Below are 18,011 nucleotides of genomic sequence, written 5' to 3' on the forward strand. Positions count from 1 at the left end.
GGCCTTAGTGTTCACGAGCCACGTCATATATGTCATATGTATCAAAGAAACACAAAAAGGCATAAAGACATAGGACATTAGCAAAAATGAAAGACAAGAATACAAAAACTATGATGGAACTATAACACAATGACGGAATGTCGAAGTACACAGCCACGTTATATGTATCAATCGGACTAAATGGTAAAATTAATATTCATACAGACAAATAAAAGAATACCATAACACGTTAGTAAGATGTTAAACAACGTCAGTACCCAAGTTTTATGCTTCGAACCCATCGTGTATATTTTGTGAAGTTGATACGAAATATTTATTAACAAGGTCATTGTAACTTTTGATGAACTTCTTTTAGAAAATGGACGAGATGTTCTTTGACATACCCCTGGTTCATTAACTTTCCGCTCATACAATACCATTCCGTCACACATTTGCAGCAATTTCATACAATAAAACGTGAATGTCATTAATTGCAATGGACATGTTGATTTCAATGTCACATCTTTCTTAGAATTGATTATAATGATAGCTAACCCATCGTATATATTTTGTGAAGTTGATACGAAATATTTATCAACAAGGTCATTGTAACTTCTAATAAACTTGTTTTAGAAAATGGACGAGCGGTTCTATGACATACCCCTGGTTCATTAAGTTTCCGCTCATACAATACCATTCAGTCACACATTTGCAGCAATTTCAATAATAAAACGTGAATGTCATTAATAGCAATGGACATGTTGATTTTAATGTCACAACTTACTTAGAATTGATTATATTGATAGATTGTCGGCTGTTTTGATATGAAATGCATGTTTTACATTTTTGTTTGTTGTTTCATTGTGTTGTGTTGTCTTTTGATAATGTTGTAGATAATCTTTAAACTAGAGGAACAACCTTACTGAACCGTATTGTCTGCGCAGCAGCTATAGGAAAGATCGTTTTATCAAATACACATATTCATTACATACCCTACCAAATTTGTAAAACGAGCAGTTTTTGTCTATATATGTCATGTTATGTAACACATTACTATAAAAATTGTCAGCGAATAGTATATTAAAACAGAAAACACGCACGTCGATGGTCCCATAGTTTTATGAAACATATGCGTGTGCTTTAAGAAACCCAAACATATAATGTTAAAAATACAATTCTAGGTTATAATGAATATGCATCATATTCTGAACACGTTATTTTTACGATTAAAGTTTGCTCTCCAACTTCGTTCTTTGTTTGGCCTTTATACCTTATTTTGATTCGAGCGTCTCTGAGGAGTCTTAAGCCAAATTGCGCATCTGTCGCAGATACAAAATTACAATCCTGGTAAATATAATGATTTTATTTGCATGTTAAGTTGTTCATTATAGTACGGTGACCAGACCCATTTTTTTTTAAAGATTGAATCGTCAAACATACTATATGGCTATATTATATATCATTGGATTCGGCAAAACGAGTACTTTTGGAAACTGAAAGATATAAGCAGCTTTTGTGTAAAATTTCACATACAGACATTTTTTCAAATCAATTTACTATGAATTATCTCGAAAATGTAAACAAAAGGAAGTCATTACTTTGTAGTCGATCAATTTGGAAATTGGCGTTTTCAAACACTTGTTCTCTTATAAAAGATCAATACAAATTCCCTTAGAGATACAGTAGTTACCTTGCCGGGTGATATTTAAACTCAGCAATAAACGATAACTATTGTTTTCAATTGAAGCCTACTATCCTGAAAGTTTATTTTGCAAAAGCTCATGCATGTAATTCATTACAACCGAAAACCACTTTTTAAAAAACCTCAAAAACAGTTACAATTGAAAAATTCAATCAAAATGATCCACACAACATAATTCATCTAGGAGTATCTTCTGTTTCGTCTGTTTCATCTGTCAAGATATTTCTACATAACTCTGACCCTTGACAGGAGCAAAGCTCCGTACATGTAGGGTTTTGTTGTGAACAAACAGGTGACTTTTTACATGGAGATTTTCCCTTACATGAACACACAAGATTCTGCAAGAACTATGTCAATATGCCCCTCAAAATACACGGAATGTAATGAATTATTTAACTTTTGACAACCGTACTCTTTAGGTAACAGGATAGGGTGTTTAGCAATGTGTAAATGGGTCAAAATTTTAGTTTGAAACGAAGCACGTAAAATATGCTGTTTTAACGTCACTTCATAAGAAGGTTACATGTACCTGACTAAATTTACATCTTCACTGGTGGCTAGCTTGACGCGCATTTTATTCATATCATGATGGGATGATTCAATGAGATTTTTTCGGATCATACATCTTTGAAACCATTTTACTTGCACAAACAAGGGCTTCATCTCTGTCACTACTCCAGAGGCTCTTTAACTAAAATAGTCGTGCGTGTCCTTTAAAATCTTGTAGACTGTTTTGGTACCTACTCCAAACACGAGACGAAGTTGTGTCGCATCCGGTAAAAGCATGTGCAGTAGGCAGCAGTTTACAAATTGTTGGAGAAAAGCAAGCACATAGTTGGTGAATGGGTAAAACTCTTCGCCCATTCTTTACACTGCTAATGTTCCCCATCTGCACCGACAACTCGCATCCATGTGTCATCTGTTTGTAGTAATGAACACACAGAACAATCATATCCTTATCAGAGGTATGTATGATTGTTCTGCCGCTGTTTCCCATTTCTCTAAACTTCATGTCAAATTATAAGGAACGGACTATCATACGAGTATCGGCCCTTGTTGAGTGCTAAACAAGGTACGACAGTCATTGTCTGAAATAACTTTGACAATTTAAAAACGTTCCGGCAAAGTAAAGCTCACTATAAGGTGGAATCATAGGGAATTTGTCAAAGTTTTGAAGAATAAAACTACCAAAGAAATTAGGTAGAGCCTGTTTGATTTCTTTATCAGAAAGAAACTTCTTCCAGTTAGGAACACTTCCCCCTTCAATAATCTGATACACTTTGGTTGACGATATAGTCTTTTTGTGGCGTTTCCTTTGAGCAAACCTTGAGTTTTTCATGGCATAGCGGTAAAAAATGTCTGCTACTGTATGTGATTGAGAAAAGCAAATGTTTTACTTTTCTTATCATCAATACATTGAACCAATGCCATGCCTTCTCTCAAACTGATGTAAGTTGTGAGTGATGAGCCAAAGGAAGGTAGATAAAGTGCACAAGAGACATGAACAAAAAAAATAGATCGAATTGAAATTTTTTTAGCAATGAAATATCGTTGTTATACAAAATACCATTTATAGAGTAATATAATAGTATCGGTCCGGTTCAACTTGTGTGTACAAGTCGAATTTCCGGTGGAAAACCTATATCTTCGATTGTGTAGTGTATATTTCGTTTCAATGCACAAGTCGAAATAATGCTTCTGAGAATAATGATTTTGATATTGTTGTTTGATAAAGGTTAGAAATATCAGATAAATGTTGATTATTTAACATTTTGCGTATAAACAAATGATAAAATTGAATTGAAACGTTCTCTATCAAATGCAAAATATTCATAGTGTTCAATTTTTACAAAAAAACTCTTCAATAACGGATTAATTTTGCTATATTTTGTTTGAAATCGTTAAAATAAGGTGTAACAACAATGTATATGATAACAGAAAGCATATCATGAATGTTCTTTTAGAATGTAGACCTAAAAACTTTTGAAAATCATTATTTCTTGAAAGTAAGGGAACGTACTTCAAAGTCCATTTTACAAAAATTGCACTGTACGATTTGTTGACGACAAGTCTTAATATGAAGTGTAACCTTTGAACTACCAAAAACTTTGATTTATAGCTGTAAAGTCCGAATAACGATTAAACTCCTTAAATGAGTAACTTTTCCTTACTTGGTCACCGTACTATTACCTATTAATGGCAAAACCATGTTTTTGTTGTTTTAATTTATTCTATTGAAAGCCAATCACCTTACTATATGACCGTATTTAAATCTTTCTTCCTTGAAAATAATGTGTTTGTTTCGTCAATAACCGATCAGTAATTACCTGTTATATGTAAATTTGGCAGGAAATAACACAATCATGAAATGGCTAAATGTCAATTAAACTCGAAATTACAGCTTAAATGAAACACGTTCGAGAGGCGATTGGATTTCAAAGTCGACAAAGACTTTTAACAATAGTAAAAAAATGTTGCAAAAACAAATATTATAGTAAGGCACAAGCTGATAGGATTTTACAATTTCATTGAATTCTTTACATTACCATACAAATAACGTTAATGTTGGTTTCTTCCACCTCCTCTAATAAGCCTGTAGTATTTGAGCAGTGGTTAGCTATATATAGTAAAGGCTTGAAGTATTTTAGCATTGGTTAGTAATGGTCTGAAATTTTGATCATTGATAAGTAACTAAGCATTGTTTATATGTTGTTTCTAAACATTATTTGCCTAAATACTCAGAGGATACTAGTACCAAAGATATTTCAAATATCTTCAGTTAAAAACAGTCAAAATCATTTAAAGAAAGCTTCTCTTTTGTTATTTAATTCCATTGCAGTTGACAAATATATTTATATCTAGATTAAACAGATTTATGTATAGTGAATTGGGAAACAAGTTATTGCAATGTATATGAATCCCTTTCTTCTTTGAGGGTTCAACTGCTACCATGTAGCGGCATTATCCTACTCTTTTTCGAAATCTACCAGGGCATCTTTAACGTGCAATGTCTTTTAAAGGAGATGAAAACAGTTTGTGACCAGTAATGGATTTTTTGTTCTGTTTTTTTTTCCATTGTGATTGATCTTTTGTGTTGCCTTGGATTCCCTAATATATTTTATGTAATTATATTCAGGATTTTTTTTTTATATATTTGATCTGGACTTTACCTTACAATATTCTATTGTTACCTTAGCCTTACATCCGTCTTTTGCAAATCAACCTTGCCACGTCACATCTTCGCTAGCCAAGGGTTACGATCCACTCACGTTCTCTCCACCCTTGGCGGATTAAGCCATCATTTGTGATAACAATGTTGTGCCATCTATCGGAAGATGAAAGTCACGCCCATTTCGAATACATTATTCTTGACCAATGGTAGCACTTGAATTCTTTACTTTGGAGGTAAAATCACGGTAGCGTCTTGAGTCTACACACTTGGTAAAGCCGGAACTGAAAATATACGTCAACATTCATGCATTTGTGCATGAAACATACATAGGAACTTCTATTAGTTGATTGAAACTAAATATAGTCGTATGTTAAATGATGTAAAAACTTGTTTAACAATAAACACGTGAAAATTGTTTACAAACACTTTCTACATTTACACGTGATCATGTTATAGGCGCTTTTCTATTGGATGCAGCGAGTTTTGACTACAACCAATTAAAATCCTTACCTTGTGTCTCCGAAATTTTATTTCCGTCCTCCAAGGGTGAAGAAAACGGCAGTAGATCGTAACCCTTAGCTAGCGAAGCTGGCCACATCACATCACTGAACAAAGGACTGTCGCAGGATTCCTTCTTGATCACAATTTGTGGCTAATCACAGCGTGAGTAACATTTGAAATAGTTGACATGATGCCTTCAAATTACCCGTGATACATTTAACTATGCAACAAAGGTATAATTTATCTATTTTTACATTGGATGTATTTCATGTCTACATTCTGGACTACGCCGTTTCGGAACTCTGAATTGCTACATCCCGGACTACGCCGCTACTCCATACCAGATGAATCATTAACTCTAATAATAATTGTTAAACACATTAATAAATTATACTTTATTTTGTATTTTCAGTTATTTACCACATTTTGATTGGAACTAGAAGAAAAGTCAGCACCTGATTCTTTAGTTTTTCTTAACCCCAATCACCTGGCTCAAACTGACTGGTTGAGCCATCACATCTTTTCTTAGATATATTTCAAAAATACATTATAAAAAAATCGAACTGCATGGTACGTTCACGGGTATGGTCATATAAAATCACACAATTAAACGATTACGTTATCAATAAATGGAACGCGGAAAACGACTGAAATATTTCTAACCTACATGTAATACACAGGGTTTCAAACACATGGTAATTAAAACCTAGGGTGTATAGCTAATTTAATCCACCACATGTATGAATAATATTTGTTAATCAAATTTCTTAAAAAAACCAGAACAGGTTTCAAATTAGGTACATTTGAAAAGTAGTAAATGACAATTAAACCGGTCCCATGATATTTGTAATTCATAATTATCTTATTAAATAACAAGTTCTAAAAAAATATTTATAATATAATTGAAATTACAACACTGATTTGTAGAAAACGACATTGATTTGTAAACCAAATTAGTTTCCAAATATGGAATATAGAGTCACAATAATTACATTTATAACAAGGTTATGTTTTCAATTGACAATACACAGATATGTTTTAAGTTTCCCATCCCCTGCAATTATAAGTCTTGCATAATGAAGACGGATTATTAAAACCACTTTCATATTCACATGATAGCAGTACTCACAAAAATAATTTACCATAGATTCCGACTTTTTTGGACAAGTATCATGTTATAAGACACATTACTATTTTTTTTTTATAGAAAAAGTAAATATAACATTTGACAATTTTGAAGATTATAACATGAATAACTTATGATGCAATTTGCTCCCACTGATAAGGACATTGCTAAACTTGTAAATTCTGCATTTCATTTAACTATGATATTTATGCCCTTTTCAAAGCATTATAATTTCATAGACAAGTCATCGATTGCAACAGCATAGTAGATATTTTTTAAATGAAATATCAGAGGTCGCAGCACGGCCTTCTACAACTATCAATCCCGGATAGCCACACAATGTTTAATTAACAAGATGAAATTGTGAGATAAATTTTGTTGAAATCTGCATTGATCTACTATCACAATTATAATTGTTTTGGCAAAAAATGGAAACAGATGCAAAAACATATCAAAACGGAGATAAAAAGACAATAACAAACAATATGAAAAATATCGTTCACTGTAAATCGCCGGTTTAGAATATAATGCATTCTGGGTAATATTTCCACAAGCGTACACTAAAACGTTTTGAATAGTTTACAACGTGATGAACAATGCAAATTTAACCAATGACGTAACCTTATTTTCATTTGGTGTACGAACATTGAGATAACCTATAGTCCTTTAGATTTTAAAATGGCTAATTAAAGAGCAGAGAAACTGGTGCCCACAATAACACAACAGAAACCATTTAAATGCAGGTCCAAGATCTTCATCAACATCTCATGTGATATCAGTTGCTTTGTCAGAAACAATAGTTACGGGAACATCAACAAAATGATTTATCCGTTTAACTTTTACTGATGAAGAACGTGACCCAGGACCTGTTTACACTTTTGACCTCTTACGGCGAACTCTGGTCTGAAATGAAATTCTTATTTTTAAAGTAATGTTTTGTTGTTGTTCTATGTCGTTTCGTGATTTTGTTCCCATTGTAATGTCTGTTCTGATAAAGCATATGCTTCTCAACTTTCCTCGTGTAATTTTCTCTCTCATTAACTTTACAACTGCTAATTACTTATCTGAAATCTTTAAATTCACTGAAAATAGCTTTATAAGTCGTTATTGCAAATGAACAGAACAGTAACACACTACAATGTAGGTGTTCAATTGTGTATTCACGGCTAACACCAAGTTTACTGATCATTTATTTTAGTTTCGTTTTAAATGCAGTTATTTAATCAAGTACAAACAAGAAACAAATTTTACATTGAAGTATGACATGTATGATTCAACACTTGATAAAGACATGATCGATTATTGATATGTCATAAAAAAAATTGTTATAACTGCTGTTTCGTTACATGCTATAATATCATGTGTCTGCACCTTTGCATGTGAATATGTCATGATTTCAATAACAGGAAAAAACAATACTGTTAATCACATTGACATTTTAAATCTTCATTCATTGTAATCAGTATTTCTCTTGTATGTTTTATAATTTATTTCAGTATCTCTTTTTATCAAACGTTATTGTTTTATTATAAACTTACCACGGTGTTTATTTTTCATAATTTTGGTAAGGGTTACACAAACAATATAGACTGCTTTGTAACAATTAACAACCCTGTGTAGTAATAACATTAACGGTACCAATTTTCTTGCACCAGATGCGCATTTCGACAATACATTTTCTCTACAGTGATGCTCGTGGTCAAAATATTTGAAATCCAAAGCTTATATAAAAGATGAAGAGCTATAATCCAAAAGGTCCGAAAAGTATAGCCAAATCCGTGAAAGGAATCAGAGCTTTGCATGAGGGAGATACATTCCTTAATTTAAAATAATTTCTAATATTTTGTAACAGCAAATTTTAATAACACAAACAAATCCGTATTTTCATGCCAGTACCGAAGTACTGGCTACTGGGCTGGTGATACCCTCGGGGACTAATAGTCCACCAGCAGAGGCATCGACCCAGTGGTAGTAATACAATTAACGGTACCAATTTTTTTTGCACCAGATGCGCATTATTACTTTATATACTTTATATATAGGAAGATGGGATACGAGTGCCACTGAGACAACTATCAATTCAAGCAATAATTTATGAAAGTAAAACATTATAGGTCAAGGTACGGCCTTTAAAACGGAGCCTTAACTAAAATTGCTAATAATTATTTGAAGATTTATGGAAAGAGGTCAAATTTGTATTATGGCTTATCTATCTTATTATTCCGGACAACACTATATTTAAACTTTTCTCATGTAGTTTTGGTGCTGAAAAACGAATAAAAATATTAGTACTGTTATCTAATAGTTTGCATGTTTTAAATTGATTAATATATAGACAATTCGTAGCAAAAAAACATTGTTGACAAGTGTATTTAAGGATGTCTGCTGGTCATGTTTTTGAATTCTTGTCATATTTTCGATTTTCTCAGGTTTTATCCATCCAAATGTATTAAATTTTTTTTTACACGACACCCCACTTTTGTCTTCATAAATCTGTTCAATAGATCATTTCAGATTTAGTGATCCGGCGGCATGAAATCCTTGTTATTTTTTCTTGGTTTAAAGGGTAAAAAACAATTACAATGTTAACAAATAGTAAAGTCTGAAGAAAACCCTTTTCCCGCCATTTTCTAAATGTCTCGTATTTTGAAAACTACACACGAGACTAATGATTTTATTACTTTATTTTGTTTAAATATCAAAGTTGTTTTCATTTTAAGCAACCACATGAAATCCTTGTTATTTTAAATTAGAGCAGCAGACATCCTTAACTGATGATAATTAATACTTGTTCTTGCAAGTCTTTACAAAAAGTAAAATACGAAAAATATCAAACCCCGCGGAAATATCAGAATGAAAAGTCCATTAGCAAATGGCAACTTTGAAATAAGAAACAAATAAAAGGAAAGGGTAATAACTGTCATACTCCTGACTTTGTATCGTGTAAATTATGAATGATTAATAGTTACATATTTGGCAGGAAATGCAATGAAAATTCGAATAAAAGACAATACGTGACTACTAATCAAGCCACGAACGTAATTTCTCATCTTGTTATGTTTGGGATATCCCATGTTTAAAATGGATTTACTCATCCAGTTTTTTTTTTTAAACATATTATTGAGTATTCATCTAAAATAAACAATTCATACATTGAAAAAAAATCTTTTAGATAAGCAAAGAAACAACGCTTTCATTGCAGTTCTTCATCTGAAAATTATTTTCACAAACATATCAGGTCCTTTTTTTGCAAATAACCATTTAATTGTTTGTCCAATAACGATATTTTTTTAACGTTTGAGATTTGTAATGAATAATTGCAAAGAGTTATTGTTTGAATTTTATTCATTGATGCAGCTGTATTAAACTTCAAACTGTATTTTCTATATTTATCATATTTCAGGCAACCCATGACTGTGGAGTTGTTCCCGGAGAATTAGGGAGGGGGCATTTGTGAAAACTTTGATAAACTTTACTTCTATAAGTAAATAACATTTTTAGTTCTTCCCGGAAGTAAGCACCTGTTATACTATACAGGAAAAAGTTTATGCAATAGTTCATGAAAAATATTGTCTTTGAAAAAATCAATAGGTTTTGATTGGTTGGTACGAATACACTATCCTCCATTCGTATCGATCTCATTTGCAGTGACTGTTTAAACCATATAATGGCATATGGAGTATTAAATGCGATGAAGCAAAACGATATAGTTATTAAGATTATGGTGAATTCTAATCGTATTATGCTTTCTTTTGTTGTAATCCTCACCTGTCTGTGTCTTTTGTTCCGAATAATTAACTTCCGAATGATCAATGTATTCAGTATTGTTATAACCAGGAATGGCAGAAAGGTAATACACACTACGAAAATACAGTCATAAATAAACGACAGGTTTGTGTGTTCTGGTCGTCTTGTACACGATGGAACATTATTTGGCCCTACATAAAGCACTTCACTAAGCCATGGTCGGAATGAAGCTATCACAAAAGAAACAATAACGGCTAAGAAAACAATTCTTTTAGATGAACGTAGATTACAAACGTCTTTCCGTTTTAACGGGTGACAAACTCCGATATATCTTTCTAATGTGAAACATGCTACAAGCCAAGCCGAAAGAAAACGGAAAGAATACGACATGAACAGAATGATCTGACATACTCCATTACTTTCCAAAAACGGAGCTGTTACTTGTCCGGAACCAACTGGTATTCCTTTTTTAATCCACTCAACAAGAACATAGAATATCAAAGCCATGAGATCAGCTGTCGAAAGAGCTGCGAGATATACACTTGCAGATAACTTTCTCATGTTTTTAGTAAGAAACACTAATAATGAAATTGTATTCCCGGTTATACCTACAGCAAATATTACTGGGGTGACATATGTAAATACATCTAACCCAATTGACCTCTGTCCGGAGCTATGATTGGGGTTCCACTGGTCATCACATGTTAGATTTGATCCATTTCCACATGACAGATATTGAGATTGGTTCATCTGAAATATATGACACATAGTTATATATTATAACAAGTTATGATTATATTGATGAAAGATATGTCTAACTAACTTTCTTTAACAAAACCAAAAAAAGATATCGAAAGCAAGATATATAGAGAAGAGATGATCAGTAGACAATAAAGAATTAGGACCACACATGTTTTCCTCATTTAGAACAGATAAACATATCATAGATACCAGTATTGACATTTTGTATTTGCGCCAGACGCACGATTTGTCTTCAAAAGACTCATCAGTGACGCACAAAAAATAAAAAAGTAAAATAGGTCAAATAAAGTACGAAGTTGAAGAGCATTGAGGAGCAAAAACCCCAAAACGTTTTACCAAATATAGCTAAGGTATCAGACAATCAGAAAACATCAAAGTAAAATACAACTGTATTCCAAAACAGAACCGTTAATTTATGTACCTCATACAGCAGAAAACAAGATGAAGATATTTAGCCGTGTATTTTATAGGTTAATGCGATAGACGTGTCTATAAATGATTCCAATATGAAGGATTGATCAATTGATAGTAATGAACGATGCATGCATAGCATGAGGAATCTTACCTGTCCAGAAGCTACTTTACTCCGTGTGGCGTTATTTTAATTCAAATATTTTTTTCTCTTGGCTATATTTTCAAACTATACTGGTACTGCTTGAATGGAAATGTAAACACAGTCCTTGTATGTCTCTTGTTTATTTATATATCAAGAAGAAGTTCATAATCATTTACTATAATTTATTGTTAATTGAAATCTGCAACATCATATATTTTCAAATTTCAAATTAATAAAAAAACAACGCAATAAGTGTAAATGATCTGTCCACATGATAACTGATATTGTAATACATAAATATATGTTCAAATGTTATTTATTAGCAACTTGAGATTTAATTTAGATAATAGAATCACACAGACGACTGGTATCAAGATATTTTTTTTTTATCAGAAATATCAATTTCCTCATAACGTTTTAATACTGATACGTTAATATAAAAATGACGTGAATGTATGCAGCTATTGGTTCCCTCACGATTTTCAATAATAAGCGTTAAACAATTAAAACGTAAAGTACGAATTTTTAGAATTATGATAGAGAATGAAGAAAAGATAAAAAGCAAATGTGATAGACCAATAACGACAAACCATTCAACCCCAGGATTTTTAACTTGGTAAATTTAATTTATTGAACGATTGCTTTCAAATCTTTAGCCTGAGTATCTGTTTGTTAACATGCCATATGACATAATCCATGTTTTTTTATTGTTCAATACTGCCAACTTGATGTCTTACGATTCTTTCAAACGTGAACAAAAGAACTAAGCACATAAAACTGGTTGATCATTCGTCAGATAATAATAGTAATCATAGAAGTATGGAGACAAATATACACAGCGCGACGATGATATAAAGTAATAACAGAATAAAAAACACATGGGTTCTTGATGATAATATTCAATAATAAAATGTAATAATAGTTCCATTATCTAAATCTATTACAATTGTATTTAGTTTTACAGCTCTAGATTTCTCATGCTGTGGACGATTATAAAACCACAAGCATTGGTAATAGAATTATAGTTTATGTCTAAATTGCTAACCTAGCGTAAACGCAGTAAAGAAATGCATTTGTTATTTTAAAGGTAGATTCATCAATATTAAAGGGCATTTTACTTAAAATACAATGTGCAGTCAAATTCTATGTAAAGTGACCTTTTGTAGATTCAGAAAAACGTAGGAGTCATGTCGTTTTGATTCGAAAATAAACGTGCGTATTATGTTATACTAGGGAGATGTTGGTTAACATAAAATTAACAACGGATACGAACACTGTTGTACATTAAGTTTAGAAATGCTATACAAAGTTCTTGTTTTGATAATGATTACAACATATATGGTATCCCAAAATATTCTATGTTCAATCTTGGTAAATATTGAAAGCATTATACATATCTAAAATTACCATATTGGTAATGGTGTAGCCATAAGCAAAACAAAAACCCGACTTGATTCAAGTTATCGTAAATGTAATTAACTGTATAATCATTCCCTTTGTTTAAAAAAACCCAAAATATTTTTTTTTGTATTTTTTTTCTTAAGTATTCTATTTTCAATATTATTCTTAACTGTTTATCAATATTGTATGTTGTGATCACATAAACAGAAACATTGTCAAAGTAATCTATCTGATCGATCCGCACACCGATTGATTAAATATTGTAATTGTCATACAAATCGCATGTGTTCTAAATTAAAAACTTAAGTAATAATTAATTTCAATTTATATGTTGCAATAAGACTGGCTATGCGTGATCTTGTTATGCAACTGTATTACCTGATTAAGTAGAGATCAGTGTCAAAAGGTGCATTTGATTCGAAGTTAAGTCTTAATCATGGATTAAAGTAGTAGCGAATGCCAGTTTTATTATATTGAATGAATGAAATGCAAAAGATAATTGTAATATTATCCTAAAATACAACCATAAACTGCCACTTATTTGAAAAACATGCGCAGTGGATTCAAATCAGGAAACGTAATAATTATCAAACCGACAAAAATCTGTTGATATTCTTTTTTATACCTCTGTTACAAATTTTAAGAATAAAATATTTAGGGTTAAAAAAACATCGAAATTGTCAAGCCGACGTCATACCATTGCGCTTATCTTAAATAAAACTGTACGGAAAGGCTGATTTCATAATGAAGATGATGTACGACCACGTATGCATATACGTCCTTAACAGTTTAACTACAGAAATATCGTAGTCGTGGTGCAAAATCAACAACCACGATATAAAAGTTTTATGACTTGCATAGGCACTAACTCATCCAATATTTGCTACAGCGTTTACATCGATAATCGCTCTTAAATATATTACATCATATTCAGAAATCAAACTAAACTGAACATGTTTCCTATAAAAGACAATTAAACATAAGTACACTCAAATCGTAGGAAGATTGCGGGCATATACTGAAAAGCTCCAAGTAAGTAACCTATTGATATCGTACTTAAAACTGAAAGTCCTTTTAAACAGATGATGATTTTCATAATCCAGTGTTTCAGCAGAGATGATGTTCACATGATGTTTGTTTTATACTTAAATGGTGATGTTTGTTTTGTAAACTATCACTGATCTTGTATCCGGATGCTGGAATTTCTCGCTGCAGTAAAGGCCTGTTGTTGACCTTCTGCTGCTGTCTGCTCTATGGTCGGGTTGTTGTCTCTTTGACACATTCCCCATTTCCATTCTCAATTTTATTGCATTCTCAACTTTAAATTCAAAACTCGATGTGTCAAATCAAAACAGGAATACACAAATGAATGTAATTACAATAATTATATTTTGTGTGTTTTTATAGTATTGATAATGTCTTCTTCAATTTGATAATATAATTTTGCTCTCAAAATGAAATCAATTTATTTCGAAATTTTTATAAATTATACAATAACGATTCTTTTGAAAAATATACTGTCACATGTGTTTTTTAATGAAAAACCCATTAGACAATTTTGATTCTTTTGAAAACACATAATTATACATTTGTTCTAGTAACAAACTGTCACATTAAGATAGTATATATTATTCAAACAACTCCTTACCTTTATATCTTTTATGAAGTCATTTAGAAAATCACGAATATAAGTTTCTCCGACATCCATCTTTTGTTTCGAATTATTATTCAAGAGTTACGAATAGTTGTAGCACAATTTGACTGATTCACTGGTATAAGTAAAAAAGACAGATATATCATTTTCTAATATATTGCTCAATTCCATTATAGGACTGTTGGTATAAAATATTCCATATATTTACAGATTTATATCCATCGAAGGATAAAGCACAGATTTTTTATAGTTCAATTAGTTTCCATAATTTTTTTTACCACAAATAAAAATACTTATTTACCATGGAATACAATTTGAGAAAACAACATTAGATACATGTTGTAAATTATTTCAATTCAAAGGCTCTGTAACTTTGATAAAAGACTATTATTGCAATTATTTAATGGCCAATACTGTTAAAACATATGTAGTACTCAGATCAATGATCGACAAGACGCTTCACATCTCTTATAAAGAAGAAAGTTAATCAATATAACTATATATTATCTGCCTCCGCATAAATCGACCTATGTTTAATTAAATGATGCATACAAATTATTTACTTCAAAGTAGCATTATGTACAACTTACAATGTCTTTGTATATTTAAAGGTTCCATATTACATGTATTAAATCTATGATAATAATCTATAAGTATCTTTGTTCTTTACAAAGAGCAAATACGTTGCTTGATAATTTGGCATTTGTATTTTTTTCATTTAGATTTCCCGCTTAAAATTTTTAAGATTGCTCAATAATTTTTTTTAGGGAAAACATAAATTTCTAAAACATGTAAAAGGCTTGATGTTTCATTGACCAATTCTTAATATTTAAATATGGTTTTGCACATTTGATAGGCTTTTTTTTCTAATAAAAGTTATCAAAAAAAATCTTAACACGTGTTGCTTACATATATTTCATAATTGGCTTTTCGTTTGATCTTAGTATGTTCAAAATAATTAGGCGTACAAACCATCCTGGTGAATTTATACATAAAAAGGTGTTTCTAGGAAAGTTTTATATAGAAATGTCACTCAAGCATTGCTTAACAATCTATTTGTTGGCTATTGAAGTTATGAGTAAAGTAGAACTGCACATGGAATAGTTTTAACATTATTATATGGATAAAACAGACTGAATTATATGTCCTAAATAAATAATGCACGACCGAACATAACTTCAACAGGTAAAACCTTAATATACACATGACATGTATTTGTGATTAAATCATAATCAAGCATAATCACAAAGTTTACAAAGTCCGTCCTTAACTTTAACCTCCTGCTTAACCATTTCAACTAATGCTCTTTCGTGGTTGTTTCTGTGTTGACTAATATTCGATCTTCTATGTGGTGTTTTGGACTATTTCATTTCTTTTTATATTGTCTTTTTAATTCAGATTAAACTTATAAATACTGGTTGGTTGTACGTTGGTATATTTTTTACAATATTTTTATCAGCATTTTTTTAAAAGTTCGCAAATTCAAATCGATATTTTTTTTTAAATGCCATCATTCTATATGATGTATATCATATATATAGGGCATGCAGAAAAGTTCGCATGACTCAATGCAAATTGTTTTAAAAGACAATAAGAACTGTATTTTTATGTCCCTCCCCATGACCACCTTGATCACTGAAACAGAGCAATGAGCGGAAACAAGCACACAGTAAAATACAACTGTATTATTAAAGAAGCGTGTAGATAAATGTAACTCATACAGAAATAATATTTAGCACGCTATTAACGAATTATGTATTTTATGCTCGATAAGTTTTCGTGCATGATTTGTGTTAATAAGAACTACGTGTATTTATATAAAGCAACCACTTATGATTGATAGTTATTTTCTTAACGTCAACTTATAAAAACATTTCACAAACATACCAAACTTTGGGGAAAAATCAAAATGGAAAGTCTCTAATCATCCAAACCAGGCCCAAAACATCAAACGAATGAATAACAACAGTTACTGTCATACTCAGGACTTGGTACGGGCATTTTCTTATGTTGATAATGGTGGATCAACCATGGTTGTAAAGCTAGATACACCTCTTACTTGTATAACAGTCGTTTAATATTATTATTATTATTATTATTAATAATATTATATTGACACTGCTATGTAAACAAAACAAACAGATATGAAAGGTAATAATATCCCGATAAGGGTACAACAGTCAATATTGTGTCCTTGTCTTAATCACTAAAAAAGCAGGCAAACGAGTAAAAAAGAAACACAAATATTCCTATGCAACTGTGGGCACTATATTCAGCTGATATAGTAAATCTAGAGTTCACCAAAATTAACCTTTGGTTAACTATAAAAACGTTAGCCCCGAACCATAGGTAAACCCCGCCAAAGCTCGGGATTCTCTATTTTGTAAAACTACCGACAAAGGAGGGGCGAAATATATTAGAGGAACATTCAAATTCATAGATCGAAAAAAACTAACAATTGTGGCGAGCTATTTGATGAAACTGAAAATTTCATTTTACACCCAACATATTCATATAATTAGCTTTAAAACCACGACTAGATGCATTACCTTGATGTTGTTCGTCGTTTCGATTTCATTTAAGCTGAATAATATGATCAACATAAAAAATATGGGATTTTGTCTTGTGCTATATTTCATTTGTGATGTCATTATTGTCGAGCAAGATTAATCTTATTTATTTATTTATTTATTTGGCGATCTCTGGAAATTATTTATTATAGGTAACGCCCGTAGAAGGGCTAGTCATACTGCATTGTTTTCAAACTTTTCAAATCTTTACTTAACTATGACGAACGCTCGATGTACGCCCATGATTACCATACCATGAACCTATCTATATCAATACAGTATGTAGTCGACCAGAATAAAAGAAATTCATATACATCCAGAGCCGTCCAATGAATTGCCAATTTCTTCAGTGGTTTTATTTCCGAAATGAACATTTTTCTATACTCTAGTCATCTCTTTAGGTGTGTTATGCAACATGTGTGTTATACAATATGATGCAACATTTTTTACATGCATTATATGTGATACTTGAATCATGTCGCGTTTATAAAATGTAGACAACGCCGCATGCGTTTTCAGTAAGGAAATAATTTCACATACAAGCAATTCATTCACTGTCAAAGTGTGTCTATTTCTATTACAAATATTTTATAAATACTCAGATCTCAGATATAACATATATTTTTAAGGTATTGAAAGACCTAAATATTCATAAGGATATGTATCTTGACAATTCATTCTGGTCGCGTTAAATTATTTTGCGGATGGTGCCTTAACCAAGTCAGAAATATGACACTTGCCATCCATTCCTTTGATTTGTTTGAAGATTTGAGTTTGTCAATTGATTAGGAACTTTTCTTTTTGAATTTTCCTCGGAGTTCAGTATTTTTGTGATTTTAAT

The 18,011-nt window shown here is 31.3% G+C and overlaps 1 protein-coding gene across 1 annotated transcript; it reads right to left on the reverse strand.

Annotated features, from left to right (window-relative positions):
• Positions 1–9,743: 9,743 nt before the first annotated feature.
• On the reverse strand, positions 9,744–15,042 carry LOC139497103 (FMRFamide receptor-like). Its single transcript, XM_071285181.1, has 2 exons — positions 14,595–15,042; positions 9,744–10,977 (listed from the first exon to the last, which is right to left on the reverse strand). The coding sequence occupies exons 1-2, from the start codon at positions 14,652–14,654 to the stop codon at positions 9,880–9,882; spliced, it is 1,158 nt and encodes a 385-aa protein (XP_071141282.1). The 5' UTR covers positions 14,655–15,042; the 3' UTR covers positions 9,744–9,879.
• Between the last annotated feature and the right edge of the window lie 2,969 nt (positions 15,043–18,011).

Source organism: Mytilus edulis, chromosome 12, assembly GCF_963676685.1.
Source record: "Mytilus edulis chromosome 12, xbMytEdul2.2, whole genome shotgun sequence".
Taxonomy (NCBI): Eukaryota; Metazoa; Mollusca; class Bivalvia; order Mytilida; family Mytilidae; genus Mytilus; species Mytilus edulis.

Excerpts from the sequence above, each read along its gene's own strand:
- LOC139497103 (XM_071285181.1), bottom strand. The coding sequence starts at position 14,654 with ATGGATGTCGGAGAAACTTATATTCGTGATTTTCTAAATGACTTCATA. Across the intron at positions 10,978-14,594 it reads ACTTCATAAAAGATATAAAG|ATGAACCAATCTCAATATCT; the intron begins GTAAGGAGTTGT and ends CATATATTTCAG.